Below are 26,681 nucleotides of genomic sequence, written 5' to 3'. Positions count from 1 at the left end.
CTCAACCTGTCACCATTGGTACTATACAGCCTAAATTTATTTTGTCTGTTACTTTGATTTGTTCTTTGTCGTCCTACCCGGTTATGGCTTTTGTGGATTCGGGTGCTGCCTTGAATCTGATGGATTTGTCGTTTGCCAGGCGCTGTGGTTTTGTCCTGGAGCCTTTGGAATTTCCTATTCCTCTGAGGGGAATTGATGCTACGCCATTGGCTGAGAATAAGCCTCAGTATTGGACGCAAATGACCATGTGCATGACTCCCGTACATCAGGAGGTGATTCGCTTTCTTGTTCTGCATAATTTGCATGATGTTGTCGTTTTGGGTCTGCCATGGCTGCAAGCTCATAATCCAGTTTTAGATTGGAAAGCTATGTCTGTGTCAAGTTGGGGTTGTCAGGGAATTCATGGCGATACTCCGTTGGTGTCTATTGCTTCTTCCACTCCTTCTGAGGTCCCTGAGTTTTTGTCTGACTACCAGGATGTATTTGATGAGCCCAGGTCCAGTGCCCTGCCCCCTCATAGGGATTGTGACTGTGCTATAAATTTAATTCCTGGTAGTAAATTCCCTAAGGGACGACTTTTTAATTTGTCTATACCAGAGCATGCCGCGATGCGGAGTTATATAAAGGAGTCTTTGGAGAAGGGACATATTCGCCCATCCTCTTCCCCTCTTGGTGCAGGATTTTTTTTTGTGGCCAAGAAGGACGGTTCTTTGAGACCTTGTATAGATTATCGTCTTCTGAATAAAATTACAGTCAAATTTCAGTATCCTTTGCCACTATTGTCTGATTTGTTTGCTCGGATTAAGGGTGCCAGTTGGTTCACCAAGATAGATCTCCGTGGTGCGTATAACCTTGTGCGCATTAAGCAGGGAGATGAATGGAAAACAGCATTTAATACGCCCGAAGGCCAGTTTGAGTACTTAGTGATGCCTTTTGGACTCTCTAATGCTCCTTCTGTGTTTCAGTCCTTTATGCATGACATCTTCCGAGAATATCTGGATAAATTTATGATTGTTTATCTGGATGACATTTTGGTCTTTTCTGATGATTGGGAGTCCCATGTGAAGCAGGTCAGGATGGTGTTTCAGGTCCTGCGTGCTAATGCTTTATTTGTGAAGGGCTCAAAATGCCTCTTCGGAGTACAGAAGGTCTCCTTTTTGGGTTTTATTTTTTCTCCTTCTACTGTGGAGATGTACCCAGTCAAGGTCCAGGCTATTCATGACTGGACTCAGCCCACGTCTGTTAAGAGTCTTCAGAAGTTCTTGGGTTTTGCTAATTTTTACCGTCGTTTCATCGCTAATTTTTCTAGCGTGGTTAAACCTTTGACGGATTTGACCAAGAAGGGTTCTGATGTGACTAATTGGTCTCCTGCGGCCATGGAGGCCTTTCGGGAGCTGAAGCACCGGTTTTCTTCAGCTCCAGTCTTATGTCAGCCAGATGTCTCTCTTCCTTTCCAGGTCGAGGTTGATGCTTCTGAGATTGGAGCGGGGGCTGTTTTGTCGCAGAGAAGCTCTGATGGCTCTGTGATGAAGCCATGTGCTTTCTTTTCAAGAAAGTTTTCGCCTGCCGAGCGGAATTATGATGTCGGTAATCGGGAGTTGTTGGCTATGAAGTGGGCATTTGAGGAGTGGCGACATTGGCTCGAGGGAGCTAAGCATCGTGTGGTGGTCTTGACTGATCACAAAAATCTGATTTATCTCGAGTCGGCCAAGCGGCTGAATCCTAGACAGGCTCGTTGGTCGTTGTTTTTCTCTCGTTTTGATTTCGTGGTCTCGTACCTGCCTGGTTCGAAGAATGTGAAGGCTGATGCTCTTTCTAGGAGTTTTGTGCCTGACTCTCCTGGAGATTCTGAGCCGGCTGGTATCCTCAGAGAAGGGGTGATTTTGTCTGCCATCTCCCCAGATTTGCGACGAGTGCTGCAGGAGTTTCAGGCGGATAGACCTGACCGTTGTCCACCGGAGAGACTGTTTGTCCCAGATAGATGGACCAACAGAGTTATTTCCGAGGTTCATTCTTCGGTGTTGGCAGGCCATCCTGGAATATTTGGTACCAGAGATTTGGTGGCCAGGTCCTTTTGGTGGCCGCGTTCCTTTGTGCAGTCTTGTGGAATTTGTGCTCGGGCTAAGCCTTGCTGTTCTTGTGCCAGTGGTTTGCTGTTACCTTTGCCTGTCCCGAAGAGGCCTTGGACGCACATTTCCATGGATTTTATTTCGGATCTTCCAGTATCTCAGAAAATGTCTGTCATCTGGGTGGTGTGTGATCGTTTTTCCAAGATGGTCCATTTGGTGCCCTTGCCTAAGTTGCCTTCTTCCTCCGATTTGGTTCCTCTATTTTTTCAGAATGTGGTTCGCTTGCACGGCATTCCTGAAAATATTGTGTCTGATAGAGGATCCCAGTTTGTGTCCAGGTTTTGGCGGACTTTTTGTGCTAAGATGGGCATTGATTTGTCTTTTTCGTCGGCCTTCCATCCTCAGACTAATGGCCAAACCGAGCGAACTAATCAGACGTTGGAAACTTATTTGAGATGTTTTGTTTCTGCTGATCAGGATGATTGGGTGACTTTTTTGCCTTTGGCCGAGTTTGCCCTTAATAATCGGGCTAGTTCTGCTACTTTGGTTTCGCCTTTTTTCTGCAATTCTGGTTTCCATCCTCGTTTTTCCTCGGGTCAGGTTGAGCCTTCTGACTGTCCTGGGGTGGATTCTGTGGTGGATAGGTTGCAGCAGATTTGGAACCATGTGGTGGACAATTTGAGGTTGTCACAGGAGAAGGCTCAGCGCTTTGCCAACCGCCGCCGCGGTGTGGGTCCCCGACTTCGTGTTGGGTATTTGGTGTGGCTGTCTTCTTGGTATGTTCCTATGAAGGTCTCCTCTCCTAAATTCAAGCCTCGCTTCATCGGTCCTTATAAGATCTTGGAAATCCTTAAGCCGGTGTCTTTTCGTTTGGATCTCCCAGCATCGTTTGCCATTCATAATGTGTTCCATAGGTCTTTGTTGCGGAGGTATGTGGTACCTGTGGTTCCTTCTGTTGAGCCTCCTGCTCCGGTGCTGGTCGAGGGCGAATTGGAGTACGTGGTGGAGAAGATTTTGGATTCTCGTATCTCTAGACGGAGGCTTCAGTATTTGGTTAAGTGGAAGGGCTATGGTCAGGAGGATAATTCCTGGGTTGTCGCCTCTGATGTTCATGCGGCCGATTTGGTTCGTGCCTTCCACACGGCTCATCCTGATCGCCCTGGGGGTCTTGATGAGGGTTCGGTGACCCCTCCTCAAGGGGGGGGGTACTGTTGTGAACTCTATTTTTGGGCTTCCTCTAGTGGTCACAAGCGGTACTGTGTAGTGTTGTCTTTCTGCAGGTTGCAGCATCAGCTGGTTCATTATCCTTGGTTGGTTTCCTATTTAGCTCACCTGGATACTCAGTTCCTTGCCTGCTATCAATGTATTCAGTGCTCTTCAGATTCCTTGTGTCTACCTTGCTCCCAGTCTCTCCAAGACAAGCTAAGTTTTTGTTTGATCATTTTTTGATTATCAGCGTTCATTATGTTTTTAGTCCAGCTCGCTAAAATGTGATTTCCTCGCTTGCTGGTTGCTCTAGTGGACTGAGTTTCTCCCCCCACACCGTTAGTTGGTGTGGGGGTTCTTGAAATCTCAGAGTGGATATTTTGTAAGGGTTTTTTACTGACCGCATAGATTCCCTTTTCTATTTTCTGCTATCTAGTATTAGTGGGCCTCATTTGCTGAATCTGCTTTCACCCCTGTGTATGTGCCTTCCTCTTTCCTCACCGTTATTATTTGTTGGGGGCTTCTATATCTTTGGGGATTATTTCTCTGGAGGCAAGAGAGGTCTTTCTTTCTCTCTAGGGGTAGTTAGTTCCTCAGGCTGGCTCGAGACGTCTAGGATTTTTAGGCACGTTCACCGGCTACTTCTAGTGTGTTTGGATAGGTTCAGATTTGCGGTCAGTCCAGTTTGCCACCTCCCAAGAGCTTGTCCTATGTTTGTTACTTAGCTGGAGTAATTTGTGATCCTCCACCACTAAGGATCATAACAGATACCCAGATGTGGCGGAAGGGCCAGACGGCAGACCACTGGGTTAACCTGTTTGAGGACCTTGAAAGAACCCAGGTAGTGAGGAGCAAACTTAGTGGACTCAACTCGCAGCCTGATGTTACGGGCGGAGAGCCACACTAAGGAGCCAGGAGCAAAGGTCGGAGCGGGGCGCCGATGTGAATCGGCGGAGGGCCTCATTCTCTCCTTTGAGGCCCAAATGGCATCCTGAGTGCGGTCCCAAATGTCCCACACCTCCACAGCTCAGTCTGCCACCCTGGAGTCGGCGGAAGATACGGGCATAGGCACAGGTACCCGCGGATGCTGACCATAGTTTATGAGGAATGGGGTCTGTCCAGTGGAGTCGGCTACGGCGTTATTCAGCGCAAACTCCACCCACGGTAGCAAGGATGCCCAGTCATCCTGCCTGGCTGAGACAAAATGTCGAAGATATGTGACCAAGGTCTGGTTGGCCCTCTCTACCAACCCATTCGTCTCGGGATGATAAGCTGAAGAGAGATTCAACTCAATACTGAGTAGACGACAAAGCTCTCTCCAGAAACGAAACGCAAACTGGGGACCCCGGTCACTGAAAATTTTGTCCGGCATACCATGTAGATGAAATATGTGTTTGATAAACAACACCGCCAGAGCCCGTGCAGAAGGTAGCCGTGGAAGAGGCACCAAGTGCACCATTTTGGAAAAATGGTCGGTGATAACCCAAATAATGGTGCCGCTACGAGACTTAGGTGTTATGATCCTAGTGGCAAGGATCGCAAGTTTGACTAGCTAAGTAACTAAACCGACGACCAGCTCTGGGGAAGTGGTATCTGGATTGACCGCAACCTGATCCTATCCGCAAACAACTATAGGCAGCCGTGGAACGTTACCTGGAAATCCTAGACGTCTCTTCACGGCCTGAGAAACTACCTATTCCTAGAGGGAAAGAAAAGTCCTTACTTGCCTGAGAGAAATGACCCCAAAGATATAGAAAAGCCCCCCACAAATATTAACGGTGTGTTAAGGGGAAAGCACAAACGCAGAGATGAAATAGATTTAGCAAATGAGGCCCGCTAACACTAGATAGCAGAAAATAGGAAGGGAGCTGTGCGGTCAATAGAAAACCCTAAGCAAAATATCCACGCAGAGATTGCTCGAGCCCCCGCACCAACTAACGGTGCGGGGGAAGCAACTCCGTACCCCAGAGCTTACCAGCAGCAAGAACTCACATATTAGCAAGCTGGACTAAACTCATCATACACTGAAATCATATTGCAGACTGATGAGCAAAAAATAATCAAACAGAAACTTAGCGTCTCCAGAAGAGACTGAAAACGAAGATAATCAGAGGAGATCAGAATAGCACTGAATACATCGACAGCCGGCAACAAGTGGAGGTGAAGCAGAGCTAAATAGGAAACTCCCTAGTGCATAACGAGGCAGCTGATCCAGCCACAGATCCGCAGGATAACAAACAAAGCCACCAGGGGGAGCCCAAAAACAAAACTCACACAATACCACCTGTGACCACAAGAGGGAGCCCGAAAACAGAGTTCACAACAGTACCCCCCCCTTGAGGAGGGGTCACCGAACCCTCATCAAAAAACCCCAGGGCGATCAGGGTGAGCCACATGGAAGGCACGAACCAAATCAGCCGCATGAACATCAGAGGCGACAACCCAGGAATTATCCTCCTGACCATAGCCCTTCCACTTAACCAAATACTGAAGCCTCCGTCTAGAAATACGAGAATCCAAGATCTTCTCCACCACGTATTCCAATTCTCCCTCAACCAGCACAGGGGCAGGAGGCTCAACCGAAGGAACCACAGGCACCACATACCTCCGCAACAACGACTGATGAAACACATTATGAATAGCAAACGATGCTGGGAGGTCCAAACAAAATGACACAGGGTTAAGGACTTCCAAAATCTTATAAGGACCGATAAACCGAGGCTTGAACTTGGGAGAGGAGACCTTCATAGGAACAAAGCGAGAAGACAACCACACCAAGTCACCAACGCGAAGTCGGGGACCCACACAGCGACGGCGGTTGGCAAAGCGCTGAGCCTTCTCTTGTGACAGCTTCAAATTGTCCACCACATGATCCCAAATCTGATGCAACCTATCCACCACAAGATCCACTCCAGGACAGTCAGAAGGCTCCACCTGACCCGAGGAAAAACGAGGATGAAACCCCGAATTACAAAAAAAAGGCGAAACCAAAGTAGCAGAACTAGCCCGATTATTAAGGGCAAATTCAGCCAATGGCAAAAAAGCCACCCAGTCGTCCTGATCAGCAGAAACAAAACATCTTAAATAGGTTTCCAAGGTCTGATTAGTTCGCTCGGTCTGGCCATTCGTCTGAGGATGGAAGGCCGACGAAAAAGACAAATCAATGCCCATCTTAGCACAAAAGGTCCGCCAAAATCTAGACACAAACTGGGATCCTCTGTCGGAAACAATATTCTCAGGGATCCCATGCAAACGAACCACATTTTGAAAAAACAGCGGAACCAACTCGGAGGAGGAAGGCAACTTAGGCAAGGGCACCAAATGGACCATCTTAGAAAAACGATCACACACCACCCAGATGACAGACATTCTCTGAGAGACAGGGAGATCTGAAATAAAATCCATGGAAATGTGCGTCCAAGGCCTCTTCGGGACAGGCAAAGGTAACAGCAAACCACTGGCACAAGAACAGCAAGGCTTAGCCCGAGCACAAATTCCACAAGACTGCACAAAGGAACGCGGCCACCAAAAGGACCTGGCCACCAAATCTCTGGTACCAAATATTCCAGGATGGCCTGCCAACACCGAAGAATGAACCTCGGAAATAACTCTGTTGGTCCATCTATCTGGGACAAACAGTCTCTCCGGTGGACAACGGTCAGGTCTATCCGCCTGAAACTCCTGCAGCACTCGTCGCAAATCTGGGGAGATGGCAGACAAAATCACCCCTTCTCTGAGGATACCAGCCGGCTCAGAATCTACAGGAGAGTCAGGCACAAAACTCCTAGAAAGAGCATCAGCCTTCACATTCTTCGAACCAGGCAGGTACGAGACCACGAAATCAAAACGAGAGAAAAACAACGACCAACGAGCCTGTCTAGGATTCAGCCGCTTGGCCGACTCGAGATAAATCAGATTTTTGTGATCAGTCAAGACCACCACACGATGCTTAGCTCCCTCGAGCCAATGTCGCCACTCCTCAAATGCCCACTTCATAGCCAACAACTCCCGATTACCGACATCATAATTCCGCTCGGCAGGCGAAAACTTTCTTGAAAAGAAAGCACATGGCTTCATCACAGAGCCATCAGAGCTTCTCTGCGACAAAACAGCCCCCGCTCCAATCTCAGAAGCATCAACCTCGACCTGGAAAGGAAGAGAGACATCTGGCTGACATAAGACCGGAGCCGAGGAAAACCGGCGCTTCAGCTCCCGAAAGGCCTCCACAGCCGCAGGAGACCAATTAGTAACATCAGAACCCTTCTTGGTCAAATCCGTCAAAGGCTTAACAACACCAGAAAAATTAGCGATGAAGCGACGGTAAAAATTAGCAAAACCCAAGAACTTCTGAAGACTCTTAACAGATGTAGGCTGAGTCCAGTCATTAATAGCCTGAACCTTGACTGGGTCCATCTCAACAGTAGAAGGGGAAAAAATAAAACCCAAAAAAGAAACCTTCTGGACTCCAAAAAGACATTTTGAGCCCTTCACAAATAAAGCATTGGCACGCAGGACCTGAAACACCATCCTGACTTGCTTAACATGGGACTCCCAATCATCAGAAAAAAACAGAATATCATCCAGATACACAATCATAAATTTATCCAGATACTCGCGGAAGATGTCGTGCATGAAGGACTGAAAGACAGAAGGAGCGTTAGAAAGTCCAAAAGGCATCACCAAGTACTCGAAATGGCCTTCGGGTGTATTAAATGCAGTTTTCCATTCATCACCCTGCTTAATACGCACAAGGTTATACGCACCACGAAGATCTATCTTGGTGAACCAACTAGACCCCCTAATGCGAGCAAACAGATCAGATAACAATGGCAAAGGATACTGAAATTTGACCGTGATTTTATTTAGAAGGCGATAATCAATACAAGGTCTCAGGGAACCATCCTTCTTAGCCACAAAAAAGAATCCCGCACCCAGGGGGAGGAGGAGGGGCGAATAAGTCCTTTCTCCAAAGACTCCTTTATATAACTCCGCATAGCAGCATGCTCCAGCACTGACAAATTGAAAAGTCGTCCCTTAGGAAACTTACTACCAGGAATCAAATTTATAGCACAATCACAATCCCTATGAGGAGGTAGAGAACTGAGTTTGGGCTCATCAAATACATCCTGGTAGTCCGACAAAAACGCAGGGACTTCAGAAGGAGTGGATGAAGCAATTGACACCACAGGAGCGTCACCATGAATTCCCTGTCAACCCCAACTTGACACAGACATTGCTTTCCAATCCAGGACTGGTTTATGAGTCTGCAACCATGGCAGACCCAACACGACAACATCATGCAAATTATGCAGAACAAGAAAGCGAATCACCTCCTGATGAACAGGAGTCATGCACATGGTCACTTGCGTCCAGTACTGAGGTTTATTCATAGCCAATGGTGTAGCATCAATACCCCTTAGTGGAATAGGGAATTTTAAAGGCTCCAAAACAAAACCACAGCGCCGGGCAAATGACAAATCCATCAGGCTCAGGGCAGCACCTGAATCTACAAAAGCCATAACCGGGTAAGATGACAGGGAACAAATCAGGGTAACAGACAAAATGAACTTAGGCTGTAAAGTACCGATGGTGACAGATTTATCAATCTTTTTTGTGCGCTTAGAGCATGCTGAGATAACATGAGCTGAGTCACCACAGTAAAAGCACAACCCATTTTGCCGTCTATAATTTTGCCGTTCACTGCTGGTCAGAATTCTATCACATTGCATAGACTCAGGTGTCTGTTCAGAAGACACCGCCAAATGGTGCGCAGTTTTGCGCTCCCGCAAACGCCGATCAATCTGAATGGCCAGAGTCATTGACTCATTCAGACCTGCAGGCGTAGGGAACCCCACCATGACATTCTTAATGGCTTCAGAAAGACCCTTTCTGAAATTTGCAGCCAGGGCACACTCATTCCATTGAGTAAGCACCGACCATTTCCGAAATTTCTGGCAATACACCTCTGCTTCATTTTGGCCCTGAGAGAGGGCCAACAAAGCTTTTTCAGCCTGGTTCTCAAGATTAGGTTCCTCATAAAGCAATCCAAGGGCCAGAAAAAAACGCATCAACACTGAGCAATGCCGGATCCCCTGGCGCCAATGCGAAAGCCCAATCTTGAGGATCGCCACGCAAGAAAGAAATAATAATCTTAACTTGCTGAATGGAATCACCAGAGGAACGAGGTTTCAAAGAAAGAAACAATTTACAATTGTTCTTAAAATTCAGGAACCTAGATCTATCTCCAGAAAACAACTCCGGAATAGGTATTCTAGGCTCTGACATAGGACTGTGAACAACAAAATCCTGAATACTTTGTACCCTTGCAGCAAGATGATCTACACTGGAGGCCAAACTCTGGATATCCATGTCAGCAGTTGAACTCAGAGCCACACCAAGATTAAGAGGAGGAGAGAAGCTAGACACACAGCAGCTAGAGACACGGCAGCAAAAAAAAAAAAAATTCCTCAAGGCTTCTCTTCTGCTTCTGCCATGCAATTAACACTTTATGGGCCGGCTGTACTGTTATGATCCTAGTGGCAAGGATCGCAAGTTTGACTAGCTAAGTAACTAAACCGACAACCAGCTCTGGGGAAGTGGTATCTGGACTGACTGCAACCTGATCCTATCCGCAAACAACTATAGGCAGCCGTGGAACGTTACCTGGAAATCCTAGACGTCTCTTCACGGCCTGAGAAACTACCTATTCCTAGAGGGAAAGAAAAGTCCTTACTTGCCTGAGAGAAATGACCCCAAAGATATAGAAAAGCCCCCCACAAATATTAACGGTGAGTTAAGGGGAAAGCACAAACGCAGAGATGAAATAGATTTAGCAAATGAGGCCCGCTAACACTAGATAGCAGAAAATAGGAAGGGAGCTGTGCGGTCAATAGAAAACCCTAAGCAAATTATCCACGCAGAGATTGCTCGAGCCCCCGCACCAACTAACGGTGCGGGGGAAGCAACTCCGTACCCCAGAGCTTACCAGCAGCAAGAACTCACATATTAGCAAGCTGGACTAAACTCATCATACACTGAAATCATATTGCAGACTGATGAGCAAAAAATAATCAAACAGAAACTTAGCGTCTCCAGAAGAGACTGAAAACGAAGATAATCAGAGGAGATCAGAATAGCACTGACTACATCGACAGCCGGCAACAAGTGGAGGTGAAGCAGAGCTAAATAGGAAACTCCCTAGTGCATAACGAGGCAGCTGATCCAGCCACAGATCCGCAGGATAACAAACAAAGCCACCAGGGGGAGCCCAAAAACAAAACTCACACAATACCACCTGTGACCACAAGAGGGAGCCCGAAAACAGAGTTCACAACAGTACCCCCCCCTTGAGGAGGGGTCACCGAACCCTCATCAAAAAACCCCAGGGCGATCAGGGTGAGCCACATGGAAGGCACGAACCAAATCAGCCGCATGAACATCAGAGGCGACAACCCAGGAATTATCCTCCTGACCATAGCCCTTCCACTTAACCAAATACTGAAGCCTCCGTCTAGAAATACGAGAATCCAAGATCTTCTCCACCACGTATTCCAATTCTCCCTCAACCAGCACAGGGGCAGGAGGCTCAACCGAAGGAACCACAGGCACTACATACCTCCGCAACAACGACCGATGGAACACATTATGAATAGCAAACGATGCTGGGAGGTCCAAACGAAATGACATAGGGTTAAGGACTTCCAAAATCTTATAAGGACCGATAAACCGAGGCTTGAACTTGGGAGAGGAGACCTTCATAGGAACAAAGCGAGAAGACAACCACACCAAGTCCCCAACGCGAAGTCGGGGACCCACCCTTCGCACAGTGTCAGACTGAGCATGATGCTGGGACCGATGCCTCTGCTGAGCAGGCTCCACTGCGGCAGGAGAAGAATGGGAGACCGCAGCGGAGATGGATTGAGATTCCCCCTGTGCAGAGGCAGGAACTCGACCCCTAACACTGGGGCAATAATACTGTATATATGTGGGCAACTGGGGCTATCATTCTATATATATATATAGGGAGAACTGGGGTCATCATACTATATACAGTATATGGGGGAATTGGGGCCATCATACTTTATATATGGGGGGAACTGGGGCCATCATGCTATATATATATGGGGGAACTGGAGCCATCATACTATATACAGGTGCATCTTACAAAATTAGAATATCATCAAAAAGTTAATTGTTTTCACTTCTTCAATACAAAAAGTGATACTCATTTATTAGATAGCGTCATTACCAGTAGAGTGATGTATTTCAAGTGTTTATTTCTGTTAATGTTGATGATTATGGCTTACAGCCAATGAAAACCCAAAAGTCATTATCTCAGTAAATTAGAATACATTATAACACCAGCTTGAAAAAATGATTTTCACATCCGAAATGTTGGCCTACTGAAATGTATGTTCAGTAAATGCACTCAATACTTGTTCAGTGCTCCTTTTGCATCAATTACTGCATCAATGCAGCGTGGCATGGAGGCGATCATTCTGTGGCACTGCTGAGGTGTTATGGATGCCCAGCATGCTTTGATAGCAGCCTTCGGCTCATCTGCATTGTTGGATCTGGTGTCTCTCATCTTCCTCTTGACAATACCCTATAGATTCTCTATGGCGATAAGGTCAGGCGAGTTTGCTGGCCAATCAAGCACAGTGATACTGTTGTTTTTAAACCAGCAATTGGTACTTTTGGCAGTGTGGACAGGTGCCAGGTCCTGCTGGAGAATAAAATTTCCATCTCCAAAAAGCTTTTCGGCAGAGGGAGTCATGAAGTAACCTAAAATTTCCTGGTAGACGGCTGCGCTGACTTTGGCCTTGATAAAACACAGTTTACCTATACCAGCAGATGACATGGCTCCCAAACCATCACTGATTGTGGGGCCATCATCCTTCAAAGGAGCATACAGGCCTTTGCACAGTGGAGGTATTAATACTTTCTATGGGACACTTTAATTTTGGGGGGAGGGAGTAATCATAGTAATGACTCAGTTTTTTAAATATTGGAGTCAGTATTCTATGCCTCAGGTGCATGCAGAGTGGGGAGTTTTTGTAGGATGGGAATAGATGGAGACATCACTATAAATGTGAGAAGTCAAATGTGTTTTTGTTGTAATCTGTGCAGATGAGTTGTGGCTGGAGAAGTGGTAACGGAGGTATGGGCGAGATGGAAAAGACGGGAAAAGTGAGCGACCCAAATCAGAAAGATCGTCGTCAGCTGTTAGTCACTATAAAAACTGTACTGTACTCATGTGTATGTTCTGTAGGACTGGTATCTACCAATATACGGTTACAGTAAGGTGGTAATATTGCTGGTTTTAGTAGTCTTTTAGTTCTTTTTTTATTTGGTGACAGATGAATTTGTTTCAGTAATTATGTAGTAGAAGGTGCATGGTGGTGTCATTGCTCTCTGTATAGTGTTTTGTTATGTAAAGGTAATGGTCATATTATGTTATATTATATTATGTATTCGCTGTGTAGTGGTGATGGTGGTGGACATTGAGTAGTTTTATTGTTTTTGGTCTTTGCATTGTATGTTTATTGATTAGCAACAGTGGTATACTGTAAGTATATATGTATAGGTGCTCTTTTAAATGGCTATAGGGTTGTTAGATGGGGAGACATGCACTTTGGGGCTTAAACCCCTGATCTTTTAGAACCTTAGCAATGTCCCTGCTGTACCGTGTATTTACTTGTCAGTATTTCTAGAGATATATGTATGTTTGTAAGTAAGCTCAATTATGGCACCATATCTAAAGAGTAAGCTTGGTTCTGGTACTGTATCGATGTAGTAATCTAGATTCTGGTACCATATGCATGCCATAAGCTTGGTTCTGTTCCGTATCTGTGCAGTAGACTTAGTAAGCTTGGTTCTGCTCCCTTATCTCTGTAATAAGCTCGGTTTTGCTTCCATATCTCTGTAGTAAGTTCGGTTCTGCTCCCATATCTCTGTAGTAAGCTCAGTTCTTCTCTCACAGCTCTGTAGTAAGCTCAGTTCTGCTCCCATGTTTCTGTAGTAAGCTTGGTTCTGCTCCCATATATCTGTAGTAAGCTCAGTTCTGCTTCCTTACATCTGTAGTAAGCTCTGTTCTGCACCCATGTTTCTGTAGTAAACTCAATTCTGCTCCATTATCTCTGTAGTAAGCTCTGTTCTGCTCCCTTATCTCTGTAGTAAACTCCGTTCTGCTCCATTATCTCTGTAGTAAGATCTGTTCTGCTCCCATATCTCTGAAGTAAGCTCAGTTCTGCTCCCTTATCTCTGTAGTAAGCTCAGTTCTTCTCCTACAGCTCTTTAGTAAGCTATGTTCTGCTCCCTTATCTCTGCAGTAAGCTTGGTTCTTCTCCCATATCTCTGTAGTAAGCTCTGTTCTGCTCCCTTACATCTGTAGTAAGCTCTGTTCTGCTCCCTTATCGCTGTAGTAAACTCCATTCTGCTCCATTATCTCTGCAGTAAGCTTGGTTCTGTTCCCTTATCTCTGTAGTAAGCTCAGTTCTGCTCTTATCTCTGTAGTAAGCTCTGTTCTGCTCCCTTATCTCTGTAGTAAACTCCATTCTACTCCATTATCTCTGTAGTAAGCTTGGTTCTGCTCCATTATCTCTGTAGTAAGCTCAGTTCTGCTCCCTTATCCCTGTAGTAGTAAGCACAGTTCCTCTCCAGTTTCACTGTAGTAATCTCTGTTCTGCTCCCATGTCTCTGTAGTAAGCTCGGTTCTGCTCCCATATCTCTGTAGTAAGTTCTGTTCTGCTCCCATATCTCTGCAGTAAGCTCGGTTCTGCTCCTATATCTAGTAAGGTCAGTTCTCCCTTATCTACATAGTAATCCATCCTTCTCCGGTCTATGTAGTCAGCTTGCTTCTGTTATGGTATTTATGTAGGCAGTAAGCTTGATTATGCTCCCATATCTATGCAGCAAACTCCATTCTATTTATATATCTATGTACAAGCCTGTTTTTAAAGCCTGTTATCTCTGTTGCTTTAATGCAGCAGCCAGCGATAAGTAGGGCAAAGGTGGGCGACTGCAACTCGAGGGCCACTGCTTTGTGATTGCCTCCCGGGCTGAAAAGTGGCTGCAGCATGATTACTGCAATCAACCACTGAGCTCAGTGACTATGCTGACGTAGGTGATAAAAGCCACTGAGCTCAGTGACTGTGCTGATGTAGGTGGTAAGAGCCACTGAGCTCAGTGACTGTGCTGATGTTGGCGGTAAGAGCCACAGAGCTCAGTGACTGTGCTGATGTTGGCGGTAAGAGCCACTGAGCTCTGTGACTGTGCTGATGTAGGCGGTAAGAGCCACTGAGCTCAGTGACTGTGCTGATGTAGGCAGTAAGAGCCACTGAGCTCTGTGACTGTGCTGCTGTAAGCGGTAAGAGCCACTGAGCTCAGTGACTGTGCTGATGTAGGCAGTAAGAGCCACAGAGCTGTGACTGTGCTGATGTAGGCAGTAAGAGCCACTGAGCTCAGTGACTGTGCTGATGTAGGCGGTAAGAGCCACTGAGCTCAGTGACTGTGCTGATGTAAGCGGTAAGAGCCACTGAGCTCAGTGACTGTGCTGATGTTGGCGGTAAGAGCCACTGAGCTCTGTGACTGTGCTGATGTAGGCAGTAAGAGCCACAGAGCTGTGACTGTGCTGATGTAGGCAGCAAGAGCCAATGAGCTCAGTGACTGTGCTGATGTTGGCAGTAAGAGCCACTGAGCTCTGTGACTGTGCTGATGTAGGCGGTAAGAGCCACTGAGCTCTGTGACTGTGCTGATGTAGGCGGTAAGAGCCACTGAGCTCAGTGACTGTGCTGATGTAGGCGGTAAGAGCCACTGAGCTCAGTGACTGTGCTGATGTAGGCAGTAAGAGCCACAGAGCTGTGACTGTGCTGATGTAGGCAGTAAGAGCCACTGGTCTCTGACTGTGCTGATGTAGGCGGTAAGAGCCACTGAGCTCAGTGCCTGTGCTGATGTAAGCGGTAAGAGCCACTGGTCTCTGTGACTGTGCTGATGTAGGCGGTAAGAGCCACTGAGCTCAGTGACTGTGCTGATGTAGGCAGTAAGAGCCACAGAGCTCTGTGACTGTGCTGATGTAAGCAGTAAGAGCCAGTGAGTTCAGTGATTGAATGCAGTGATGATGTGCGCTGTTGATGCGACATCATCACTTTGTTATTCTACATGCCTGCTAGTATTTGGAGGCCATTTGCTGAAAGTGAAAAACTCATTTAAATGCTACAAAAAGTGGGATTCCTTTTTAAATTGAAAATAACTTAAATTAAATAAAAATAGTACATAAATGCTTAAGGCACAAAGCACAACATATCACATGTACCTTCCTGTGGACCATGGTTTGCTGAGAGCCTTAGGAAACACAAGGGAAGGCGCTGAGCATCTTCGCTGAGTCAGAGACTTGTGCTAAAAGTAAAAAAACAAACAGACATGAGTCTGGGGCACTTTGTTACAGTACATGAAAGGCCTCATTCAGATAAATGTACCATCTATGATTTCCACGAATAGAGCATGTACCAATTGTACCCATTATAGTCTATGATGCAATTCACATGTCCATTTTTACTGACATGAATGATGAAAAGTACCTATACAAGTCTATGGGTCCGTGAAAGTCAATGACAGGCAACAGAAGGAGAACTCACCACCTCTCGTGGCAGCCTGTTCCACTCATTAATCACTCTCACTGTCAAAAAGTTTTTTCTAATATCTAATCTGTATCTTCTCCCTTTCAGTTTAATTCCATTGCTTCTTGTGTTTCCATGTGCAAGTGATAATAATGATGATCCCTCTACACTGTGGCATCCCTTCAGATATATGTAGACAGCTATTAAGTCTCTTCTTTGCCTTCTTTTTTACAAGCTAAACATTCCCAGATCCTGTAACCGTTCCTCGTAGGACATAATTTGCAGTCCGCTCACCATCCTGGTAGCTCTTCTCTGAACTTACTCCTTTCAATATATTTTTTAAAATATGGTGCCCAGAACTGGACATAGTATTCCAAGGAGGAGTAGAGGGGGGTAATTACTTCACATTATCTAGACTCTATGCTTCTCCTAATACATCCTAGAAGTGTATTTGACTTTTTTGCTGCTGCAATCACACTGTTAACTCATGTGCTGTCTGTGATCCATTAGCTTTCCCAAGTCTTTTTCTCACTTGCTGTTGCTTAGTTCTATTCCTCCCATTATATAGATGTATTTATTGTTTTTCTTGCCCAGATGTAGAATGTTGCATTTCTCCCTGTTAAATACCATTCTATGAGTTGCTGCCCATTGCACAAGCTTATCTAGATCCGTCTGAATCTTTTCTGTCTTCTCTAGTGTTAGCTATTCCTCCTAGCTTTGCATCATCTGCAAATTTGATTAGTTTACCTTCAGTGCCCTTATCTAGATCATTTATAAAAATGTTGAACAACACTTGGGCCAGCACAGAGCCTTGTGGCACCCCACTTGAAACACTTTTCTGTTGTGAACTGTGTTTCTGGGCTCCCTCTGGTGGTCACTAGCGGTATTGTGTTAGGTATGTCTTGTTGCAGGCCTGAGCTCCAGCTGTGTCGTTAAGCAGCGGGTGTTTCCTATTTGAGTCTCCTCTGGACTCAGTCTCTTGCCTGGCATCGTTGTATCCAGACCTATTTGGTCTCCTCCGGATTCCTTTCAGTCTGCCTCATGCAAGAAAAGCTAAGTCTGTTTTGTACAATTTGGATCGTTTGCATTATTCAGTGTTTTTGTCCAGCTTGCTTTACATTTGATTTTTGACTCGCTGGAAGCTCTAGGGGGCTGATATTCTCCCTCCACACCGTCAGTCGGTGTGGGGGTTCTTGAATGTTCAGCGTGGATGTTTTGTAGGGTTTTCTGCTAACCGCATAGTCCACTATCTATTTTCTGCTATCTAGACTATTGGGCCTCACTTTGCTGAATCTAGTTCATCTCTACGTTTGTGTTTTCCTCTTGCCTCACCGTTATTATTTGTTGGGGGCTTTCTATATCTTTGGGGTTCAATTTCTCTGGAGGCAAGCGAGGTCTTATTTTTTCCCTCTAGGGGTAGTCAGTTCTCCGGCTGGCTTGAGACGTCTAGAACCAACGTAGGCACGTTCACTGGCTACTTTTAGTTGTTTGTGTCAGGATCAGGTATGCGGTTAGCCCAGTTTCCACCTCCCTAGAGCAGTATTTATATTTTTGCTATCTTGCCGGAATATCAGAGATCCTCTGCCATTGGGATCATAACAGAATGCCAGGCCGAAAGAAAATGTTTAATGCATCGCAGAAGCGGGATTAAAAAGAAGTTCTGAGTTTTTTTGGGTTTTTTTACTGCAGTTTGCCTAGCTTCTTCCATCCCCTTTTTCTCTGAGTGGCTGAAACTCTGCTGCAGATATGAATGTCCAGACTTTGACTTCTAGTGTGGATCAGCTTGCTGCTAGGGTGCAAAGCATTCAGGATTTTGTTATCCATAGCCCTATGTCTGAACCAAAAATACCTATTCCTGAGCCGTTTTTTGGAGATAGATCTAAATTCCTGAATTTTAGGAATAATTGTAAATTGTTTCTGTCTCTGAAACCTCGTTCCTCTGGTGATTCCGCTCAGCAAGTTAAGATTGTTATTTCCTTCTTGCGCGGCGACCCTCAGGATTGGGCCTTCTCTCTGGCGCCAGGAGATCCTGCATTGGTGAATGTTGATGCGTTTTTTCTGGCACTTGGTTTGCTTTATGAGGAGCCTAATCTTGAAAATCAGGCTGAAAAAAAGTTGCTGGTTATCTCTCAGGGTCAGGACGAAGCTGAGGTATATTGCCAAAAATTTCGGAAATGGTCCGTGCTTACTCAATGGAATGAGTGTGCACTGGCCGCAAATTTCAGAAATGGTCTTTCTGAAGCCATTAAAGATGTGATGGTGGGGTTTCCTATCCCTACAGGTCTAAATGATTCAATGGCTCTAGCCATTCAAATTGATCGACGTTTGCGGGAGCGCAAATCTGATAATCCTTTGGCGGTGCTGTCTGAACAGTCACCTGATTCTATGCAATGTGACAGAATTCTGACCAGAGCCGAGCGACAAAATCATAGACGTCAAAATGGGTTGTGTTTCTACTGTGGTGATTCAACACATGTTATCTCAGCATGCTCTAAACGTTTAAAGAAAAAAGTTAATCCTGTCGCCATTGGTACTTTTCAGCCTAAGTTTATTTTGTCTGTGACTTTAATTTGTTCATTATCTTCTTACTCAGTTATGGCTTTTGTGGATTCTGGTGCTGCTTTAAGTCTGATGGATTTGTCGTTTGCCAAGCGCTGCGGTTTTGTCCTGGAGCCTTTGGAAAATCCTATTCCTCTTAGAGGAATTGATTCTACGCCATTGGCAGAGAATAAACCTCAGTATTGGACGCAGGTGACCATGTGCATGACTCCTGTACATCAGGAGGTGATTCGTTTTTTGGTACTGCATAAAATGCATGATGTTGTCGTTTTGGGTCTGCCATGGTTACAGGCCCATAATCCAGTTTTAGATTGGAAAGCTATGACTGTGTCTAGTTGGGGGTGTCAGGGGATTCATGGCAATTCTCCATTGGTGTCTATTGCTTCTTCTACTCCTTCTGAGATCCCTGAGTTTTTGTCAGACTTTCAGGATGTATTTAATGAGGCCAGGTCCAGTGCCCTTCCTCCTCATAGGGACTGTGATTGTGCTATAGATTTGATTCCTGGTAGTAAGTTTCCTAAGGGACGACTCTTTAATTTATCTGTGCCAGAGCATGCCGCGATGCGGAGTTATATAAAGGAGTCTTTGGAGAAGGGACATATTCGCCCATCCTCGTCCCCTCTTGGTGCAGGATTCTTTTTTGTGGGCAAGAAAGACAGGTCTCTGAGACCTTGTATTGATTATCGTCTTCTGAATAAGATCACTGTTAAATTTCAGTATCCTTTGCCATTGTTGTCTGATTTGTTTGCTCGGATTAAGGGATCCAGTTGGTTCACCAAGATAGATCTTCGTGGTGCGTATAACCTTGTGCGCATAAAGCAGGGAGATGAATGGAAAACGGCATTTAATACGCCTGAGGGTCATTTTGAGTACCTGGTGATGCCTTTCTGATTATCTAATGCTCCTTCTGTGTTTCAGTCCTTCATGCATGACATCTTCTGGAAATATCTGGATAAATTTATGATTATTTATCTGGATGATATTTTGGTTTTTTCTGATGATTGGGAGTCCCATGTGAACCAGGTCAGGATGGTGTTTCAGGTTTTGCGGGAGAATGCTCTATTTGTGAAGGGCTCAAAATGTATCTTTGGGGTACAGAAGGTTTCTTTTTTGGGTTTTATTTTTTCCCCTTCTACTGTGGAGATGGACCCAGTTAAGGTCCGTGCCATTCATGACTGGACTCAGCCCACGTCTGTTAAGAGCCTGCAGAAGTTCTTGGGCTTTGCTAATTTTTACCGTCGTTTTATCGCTAATTTCTCCAGCGTGGTTAAACCTTTGACGGATATGACCAAGAAGGGTTCTGATGTTGCTAATTGGTCTCCTGCGGCCGTGGAGGCCTTCCGGGAGCTGAAGCGTCGGTTTACTTCAGCGCCAGTCTTGTGCCATCCGGATGTCTCTCTTCCCTTCCAGGTTGAAGTCGATGCTTCTGAAATTGGTGCAGGGGCTGTTTTGTTGCAAAAAAGTTCTGATGGCTCCGTGATGAAGCCATGCGCCTTCTTTTCAAGGAAATTTTCGCCTGCTGAGCGGAACTACGATGTTGGTAATCGGGAGTTGTTGGCCATGAAGTGGGCATTTGAGGAGTGGCGACATTGGCTCGAGGGAGCTAGACATCGTGTGGTGGTCTTGACTGATCATAAAAATCTGATTTACCTCGAGTCTGCCAAGCGCCTGAATCCTAGACAGGCCCGTTGGTCGTTGTTTTTCTCCCGTTTTGACTTTGTGGTCTCGTACCTGCCTGGTTCGAAGAACGTGAAGGCTGATGCACTTTCTAGGAGTTTTGTGCCTGATTCTCCGGGAGTCTCTGAGCCGGCTGGTATTCTCAGAGAGGGAGTAATTTTGTCTGCCATTTCCCCAGATTTGTGATGAGGGCTGCAAAAATTTCAGGCTGATAGGCCTGATCGTTGTCCACCAGAGAGATTGTTTGTCCCTGATGGATGGACCAACAGAGTTATTTCTGAGGTTCATTCTTCGGTGTTGGCGGGACATCCTGGAATTTTCGGTACCAGAGATTTGGTGGCCAGGTCCTTTTGGTGGCCTTCCTTGTCGCGGGATGTGCGTTCTTTTGTGCAGTCCTGTGGGATTTGTGCTCGGGCTAAGCCTTGCTGTTCTCGTGCCAGCGGGTTGCTTTTGCCCTTGCCTATCCCAAAGAGGCCTTGAACGCACATTTCCATGGATTTCATTTCGGATCTTCCGGTGTCTCGGAAGATGTCTGTCATCTGGGTGGTGTGCGATCGTTTTTCTAAAATGGTCCATTTGGTGCCCTTGCCTAAGTTGCCTTCCTCCTCTGATTTGGTTCCTTTGTTCTTTCAGAATGTGGTTCGTTTGCATGGCATCCCTGAGAATATTGTATCTGACAGAGGATCCCAGTTTGTGTCCAGATTCTGGCGATCCTTTTGTGCTAAGATGGGTATTGATTTGTCTTTTTCGTCGGCTTTTCATCCTCAGACTAATGGCCAGACCGAGCGAACTAATCAGACGTTAGAGACTTATTTGAGATGTTTTGTTTCTGCTGATCAGGACGACTGGGTTACCTTTTTGCCACTGGCCGAGTTTGCCCTTAATAATCGGGCTAGTTCTGCCACCTTGGTTTCACCCTTTTTCTGCAACTCTGGTTTTCATCCTCGTTTCTCCTCGGGTCAGGTTGAGCCTTCTGACTGTCCTGGGGTTGATTCTGTGGTGGATAGGTTGCAGCGGATTTGGAACCATGTGGTGGACAATTTGAAATTGTCACAAGACAAGGCCCAGCGGTTTGCCAACCGCCGCCGCGGTGTGGGTCCCCGACTTCGTGTTGGGAATTGGGTTTGGTTGTCTTCTCGGCATGTTCCTTTGAAAGTCTCCTCTCCTAAGTTCAAGCCTCGCTTTATCGGTCCTTATAAGATTTTGGAAATCCTTAATCCGGTGTCTTTTCGCTTGGACCTTCCAGCGTCTTTTGCTATTCATAATGTGTTCCATAGGTCCTTGTTGCGGCGGTACGTGGTGCCTATGGTTCCTGCTGTTGAGCCTCCTGCCCCGGTTTTGGTTGAGGGCGAGTTGGAGTACGTGGTGGAGAAGATTCTGGATTCTCGTATCTCTAGACGGAAACTCCAGTATTTAATTAAGTGGAAAGGCTATGGTCAGGAGGATAATTCCTGGGTTGTCGCCTCTGATGTTCATGCGGCTGATTTGGTTCATGCCTTTCACGCTGCTCATCCTGATCGCCCTGGGGGTCTTGGTGAGGGTTCGGTGACCCCTCCTCAAGGGGGGGGTACTGTTGTGAACTGTGTTTCTGGGCTCCCTCTGGTGGTCACTAACGGTATTGTGTTAGGTATGTCTTGTTGCAGGCCTGAGCTCCAGCTGTGTCGTTAAGCAGCGGATGTTTCCTATTTGAGTCTCCTCTGGACTCAGTCTCTTGCCTGGCATCGTTGTATCCAGACCTATTTGGTCTCCTCCGGATTCCTTTCAGTCTGCCTCATGCAAGAAAAGCTAAGTCTGTTTTGTACAATTTGGATCGTTTGCATTATTCAGTGTTGTTGTCCAGCTCGCTTTACATTTGATTTTTGACTCGCTGGAAGCTCTAGGGGGCTGATATTCTCCCTCCACACCGTCAGTCGGTGTGGGGGTTCTTGAATGTTCAGCGTGGATGTTTTGTAGGGTTTTCTGCTAACCGCATAGTCCAATATCTATTTTCTGCTATCTAGACTATTGGGCCTCACTTTGCTGAATCTAGTTCATCTCTACGTTTGTGTTTTCCTCTTGCCTCACCGTTATTATTTGTTGGGGGCTTTCTATATCTTTGGGGTTCAATTTCTCTGGAGGCAAGCGAGGTCTTATTTTTTCCCTCTAGGGGTAGTCAGTTCTCCGGCTGGCTCGAGACGTCTAGAACCAACGTAGGCACGTTCACCGGCTACTTTTAGTTGTTTGTGTCAGGATCAGGTATGCGGTTAGCCTAGTTTCCACCTCCCTAGAGCAGTATTTATATTTTTGCTATCTTGCCGGAATATCAGAGATCCTCTGCCATTGGGATCATAACACTTTTCCAATTGGATGTGCAACCATTTATTAGCACTCTTTGAGCATGATCATTGAGCCAGTTATGAAGCCACCTAACCGTAGCCTTATCAATCCCATACGTGGTCATTTTTTCAATACGGATAGTATAAGATACTTTATCAAATGCTTTACTGAAGTCGTGATATACTATATCTACTGTATTTCCCTAATTGACCCAGTCAGTGATTCCATCATAGGAGGAAATTTGATTAGTCTAGCATGACTTGTTTGCTACAGCCCATGCTGGCTCTGGTTAATTACTGTATTTTTATCCAATCTCTTTTTATGGATAGTGTGGATTCTCTTAGTCCTTCGATGGCACTGTGAAGATCAGTTGATGGTACAATTGCATTTTTAGAGAACACAGATGCAAAATAGAAATTTAAAAGTTTGTCCTTCTCAACATCATTTTTGACCATGACACCCTTTTCATCCTGTTAAAATTCCATGGCATCTTTGAACTCCATGGCATCATGAGTCATGGCATCATGAACTCTTTGTGCATCAAATGGCCAAGTTCTCCAAAAAATATGACATAGTAGTCATGGGAGATTTCAACTATCCAGACATTTGTTGGGAATCTCTCTCAGGCAAAACTAACAGGTCAAGCAAATTCTTATCCTCTCTTGCTGACAACTTTATCTTCCAAAAAGTAGGGGAGAAAACAAGGGGATCTGCTACCTTGGATCTAATCCTTATAAACAGGGAGGAAATGGTTGAGGAGGTAAGAGTGGCTGGGGCCTTAGGAGGTAGCGACCATGCTATTTTAGAATTTTAGAAAACTAGAAGAGAAAGACCTGTGAAGACTCAGACTTCAAGGTTAGATTTCAGAAAGGCAGACTTTAAGGGACTCAGAAAGTGAATCGGAGGGATCCAATGGCTGGATATCCTTAAGGTCAAAAATGTCCAGGAAGGATGGGAAATCTTGAAAAATTAGATTCTCAAAGCACAATCGTTAACAATTCCGAAAAGAGGGAAGAATACGAAGCAGTTAAAGAAACCAGGATGGATGAACACAGAAATTAAACACATGCTAAAAAGGAAGAAAGAAATGTGTGTCAAATGGAAAGAGGGAGTCATATCTAAAGAAGAATATAATGCTATCTGCAGAACCTGCAGGGCACGAATCAGATTACCTAAAGCTGACAATGAATTATGGCTTTCAAGAGACATCAAAAGCAATAAAAAAGGATTTGGGGGATATTTCAAAAGTAAAAGAAAAGTCAAAGATGCTATAGGATTTTTACAGGATGAAAATTATGAAATGGTAAGAAAGGATGTTGAGAAGGCTGAACTTTTAAATTCCTATTTTGCATCTGTTTTCTCTCAGAAAGGAAATGTAACATCAACTGATCTTCACTGTTCTATTAAAGGAATACAAGAATCCAGGATATCTATAAACAAAAAGATAGTGAGGAAACACTTAGCTAACATAAATTAATTCAAGTCTCCAGGTCCAGATGAATTACACCCCAGAGTACTGAAGGAGATAGCAGAAGACATTTTTGAACCACTCTCCATAATCTTTGAAAATTCTTGGATAACAGGAGAAGTCCCAGAAGACTGGAGAAGAGCAAATGTTGTTCCTATCTTCAAAAAAGGTGGACCCTGGGAACTATAGGCCGGTGAGTCTAACTTCTGTACCAGGAAAGATTTGGAACAAATTATTAAACAACATGTATGTAAGTACCTTGATAAGAATGAAGTGATTAACCAGAGTCAGCATGGGTTTATAACTAGTAAGTCATGTCAGACTAACTTAATTTCCTTCTATGACAGAATCACTGACTGGGTGGGTCAGGGAAATGCTGTAGATATAGTATATCTTGACTTCAGCAAGGCATTTGACAAAGTATCTCACACCATCCTTATTGAAAAAATGACTAAGTATGGAATGGACAAGGCAACTGTTAGGTGGATTCATAACTGGCTTAGTGATCGGACCCAAAGAGTGGTCGTAAATGGCTGCACATCCAGTTGGAAGAATGTCTCAAGTGGGGTACCACAGAGTTCTGTCCTGGGCCCTGTATTGTTCAACATCTTTATCAATGATTTAGATGAAGCAATTGAGGGTACACTGATTAAATTTGCTGATGACACAAAGCTAGGAGGGATAGCTAATACTAGAGAAGAGAGAGGATTCAAAAAGATATAAACAAACTGGAGCAGTGGGCAGCAACTAACAGAATCGTCTTTAACAAGGAAAAATGCAAAGTACTACATCTGGGCAATAAAAATGAAAAAGCATATACAGAATGTGAGGAATAGGGCTAAGCAACAGCACATGTGAAAAAGACTTGGGTATGCTAATAGATCATAAACTGAACATGAGTCAACAGTGTGATGCGGCAGCAAAAAAGGCAAATGCAATTCTGGGTTGTATTAACAGAAGCATAAAGTCTAGATCACGCAAAGTCGATATTGCCCTCTACTCCTCTTTGGTCAGATCTCATCTGGAATACTGTGTCCAGTTTTGGGCACCACATTTTAAAAAAGACATCAAGAAACTGGGGCAAGTTCAAAGAAGAGTGACCAGAATGGTGTTTAGCTTGCAAAAAAGAAGACTGAGAGGAGACTTAATAGCTGTCTACAAATATCTCAAGGGCTGTCACATTGTAGAAGGTTTATCTCTATTCTCATTTGCACAAGGAATGACTAGAAGCAATGGAATTAAACTGAATGGGAGGAGACACAGATTAGATATTAGAAAAATCTTTTTGAAAGTTAGGGTGATCAATGAGTGGAACAGGCTGCCACGAGAGGTGGTGAGTTCTCCTTCCATGGAAGTCTTCAAACAGAGGCTGGACAGACATCTGTCTGGGATGATTTAGTGCATCCTGCTTTGAGCAGGGGGTTGGACCAGATGACCCAGGAGGTCCCTTCCAACTCTACCATTCTATGATTCTATGACTCTTCTTTTGCTTTTGACATACGTTTTGATACATGTGCTAAGATCGTGACATCTATTGTCTGGATGTGAGGAACTATCTTATGAATTGTTGTTGCCAGCTAGAGCAGGAGACATGTGCTACGGCTGTGGTATGGAGCATGGATTGTGACTACAGCCTATTCTGGCAGCAAATATAAAAGCTGTGGGCCAACCAAAAGTTGGGAGACAGTGGGCATTGCCTGGTACTGGGGCAGTGAACTATTGGCCCCAGGATGATATCTTGTGGATTGGGGACATCGCATTGTGACCATCTACCTAGAATTGCTGTAAGACAATTGATGTAAAGAATAAAAATAGTTGCATTGTTAACCTGTCTAGGTGATTAATACAATCCACAACCTCAGATCTTCACAGAAATACCGTATTTTCCGGCGTATAAGACGACTTTTTAACCCCTGAAAATCTTCTTAAAAGTCGGGGGTCGTCTTATACGCCGGGTATCGCCTTGCCGGGTGTATATGGTGGGTGGGGGGGGAGTGGGCCTGATGACGACGAGGGGGCGTCTCACAGGAAAGTGAGTATCCCCCATTACCTCATTGTATCACTGCAGCGTGGGGTCTCTGCTGGGAGCGGCGGCGGCTGTGCTGTGGGGCGGCGGCTCCTCTTCTTCAGTGTGGGGCCTCTGTGCTGCTGGGCGGCGGCAGCGGCTTATCTTCAGGCAGTCGGGGCTCCTCCGGTATCTCCTTAAAGCCCGGAGGCCCTGCCGGCAACTCCATCGGTGCAATGCAGTGGCCTCCGGGAACATGGCCGCTGCTCAGATTCAGAGATCTGAATCTGAGCATGCGCCGCCCCCAGCGGCCATTTTCCCGGAGGCCACCGCATAGCAGCAATGGAGCTGTCTCTGGGAAAATGGCCGCTGCTCAGATTCAGATCTCGTCTCCCGAGATCTCGGGACGAGATCTGAATCTGAGCAGCGGCCATGTTCCCGGAGGCCACTGCATTGCACCGATGGAGTTGCCGGCAGGGCCTCCGGGCTTTAAGGAGATACCGGAGGAGCCCCGACTGCCTGAAGATAAGCCGCCGCCGCCGCCCAGCAGCACAGAGGCCCCACACTGAAGAAGAGGAGCCGCCGCCCCACAGCACCCACGCGGCACAATGAGGAGCAGCAGCCGCCGCTCCCAGCAGAGACCCCACGCTGCAGCGATACAATGAGGTAATGGGGGATACTCACTTTCCTGTGAGACGCCCCCTCGTCGTCATCAGGCCCACTCCCCCCCCCAAAAGGCACAAAAGTCACCGGCCCTATAAGAC

The 26,681-nt window shown here is 45.7% G+C and overlaps 1 protein-coding gene across 1 annotated transcript in view; it reads right to left on the bottom strand.

The window, feature by feature from the left end:
* The window catches only part of LOC143807558 (rho GTPase-activating protein 20-like), a 152,631-nt gene that overhangs the window by 62,490 nt on the left and 63,460 nt on the right, over nt 1-26,681 (bottom strand). Inside the window, exon 2 of the mRNA XM_077289227.1 lies at nt 15,589-15,671. Within this exon, the coding sequence (XP_077145342.1) occupies nt 15,589-15,671 (83 nt within the window). The remainder of the gene's footprint in view (nt 1-15,588; nt 15,672-26,681) is intronic.

Source organism: Ranitomeya variabilis, chromosome 2 (genome assembly GCF_051348905.1).
Source record: "Ranitomeya variabilis isolate aRanVar5 chromosome 2, aRanVar5.hap1, whole genome shotgun sequence".
NCBI classification, from domain to species: Eukaryota; Metazoa; Chordata; class Amphibia; order Anura; family Dendrobatidae; genus Ranitomeya; species Ranitomeya variabilis.
This window is presented reverse-complemented; position numbering and strand designations above follow the sequence as displayed.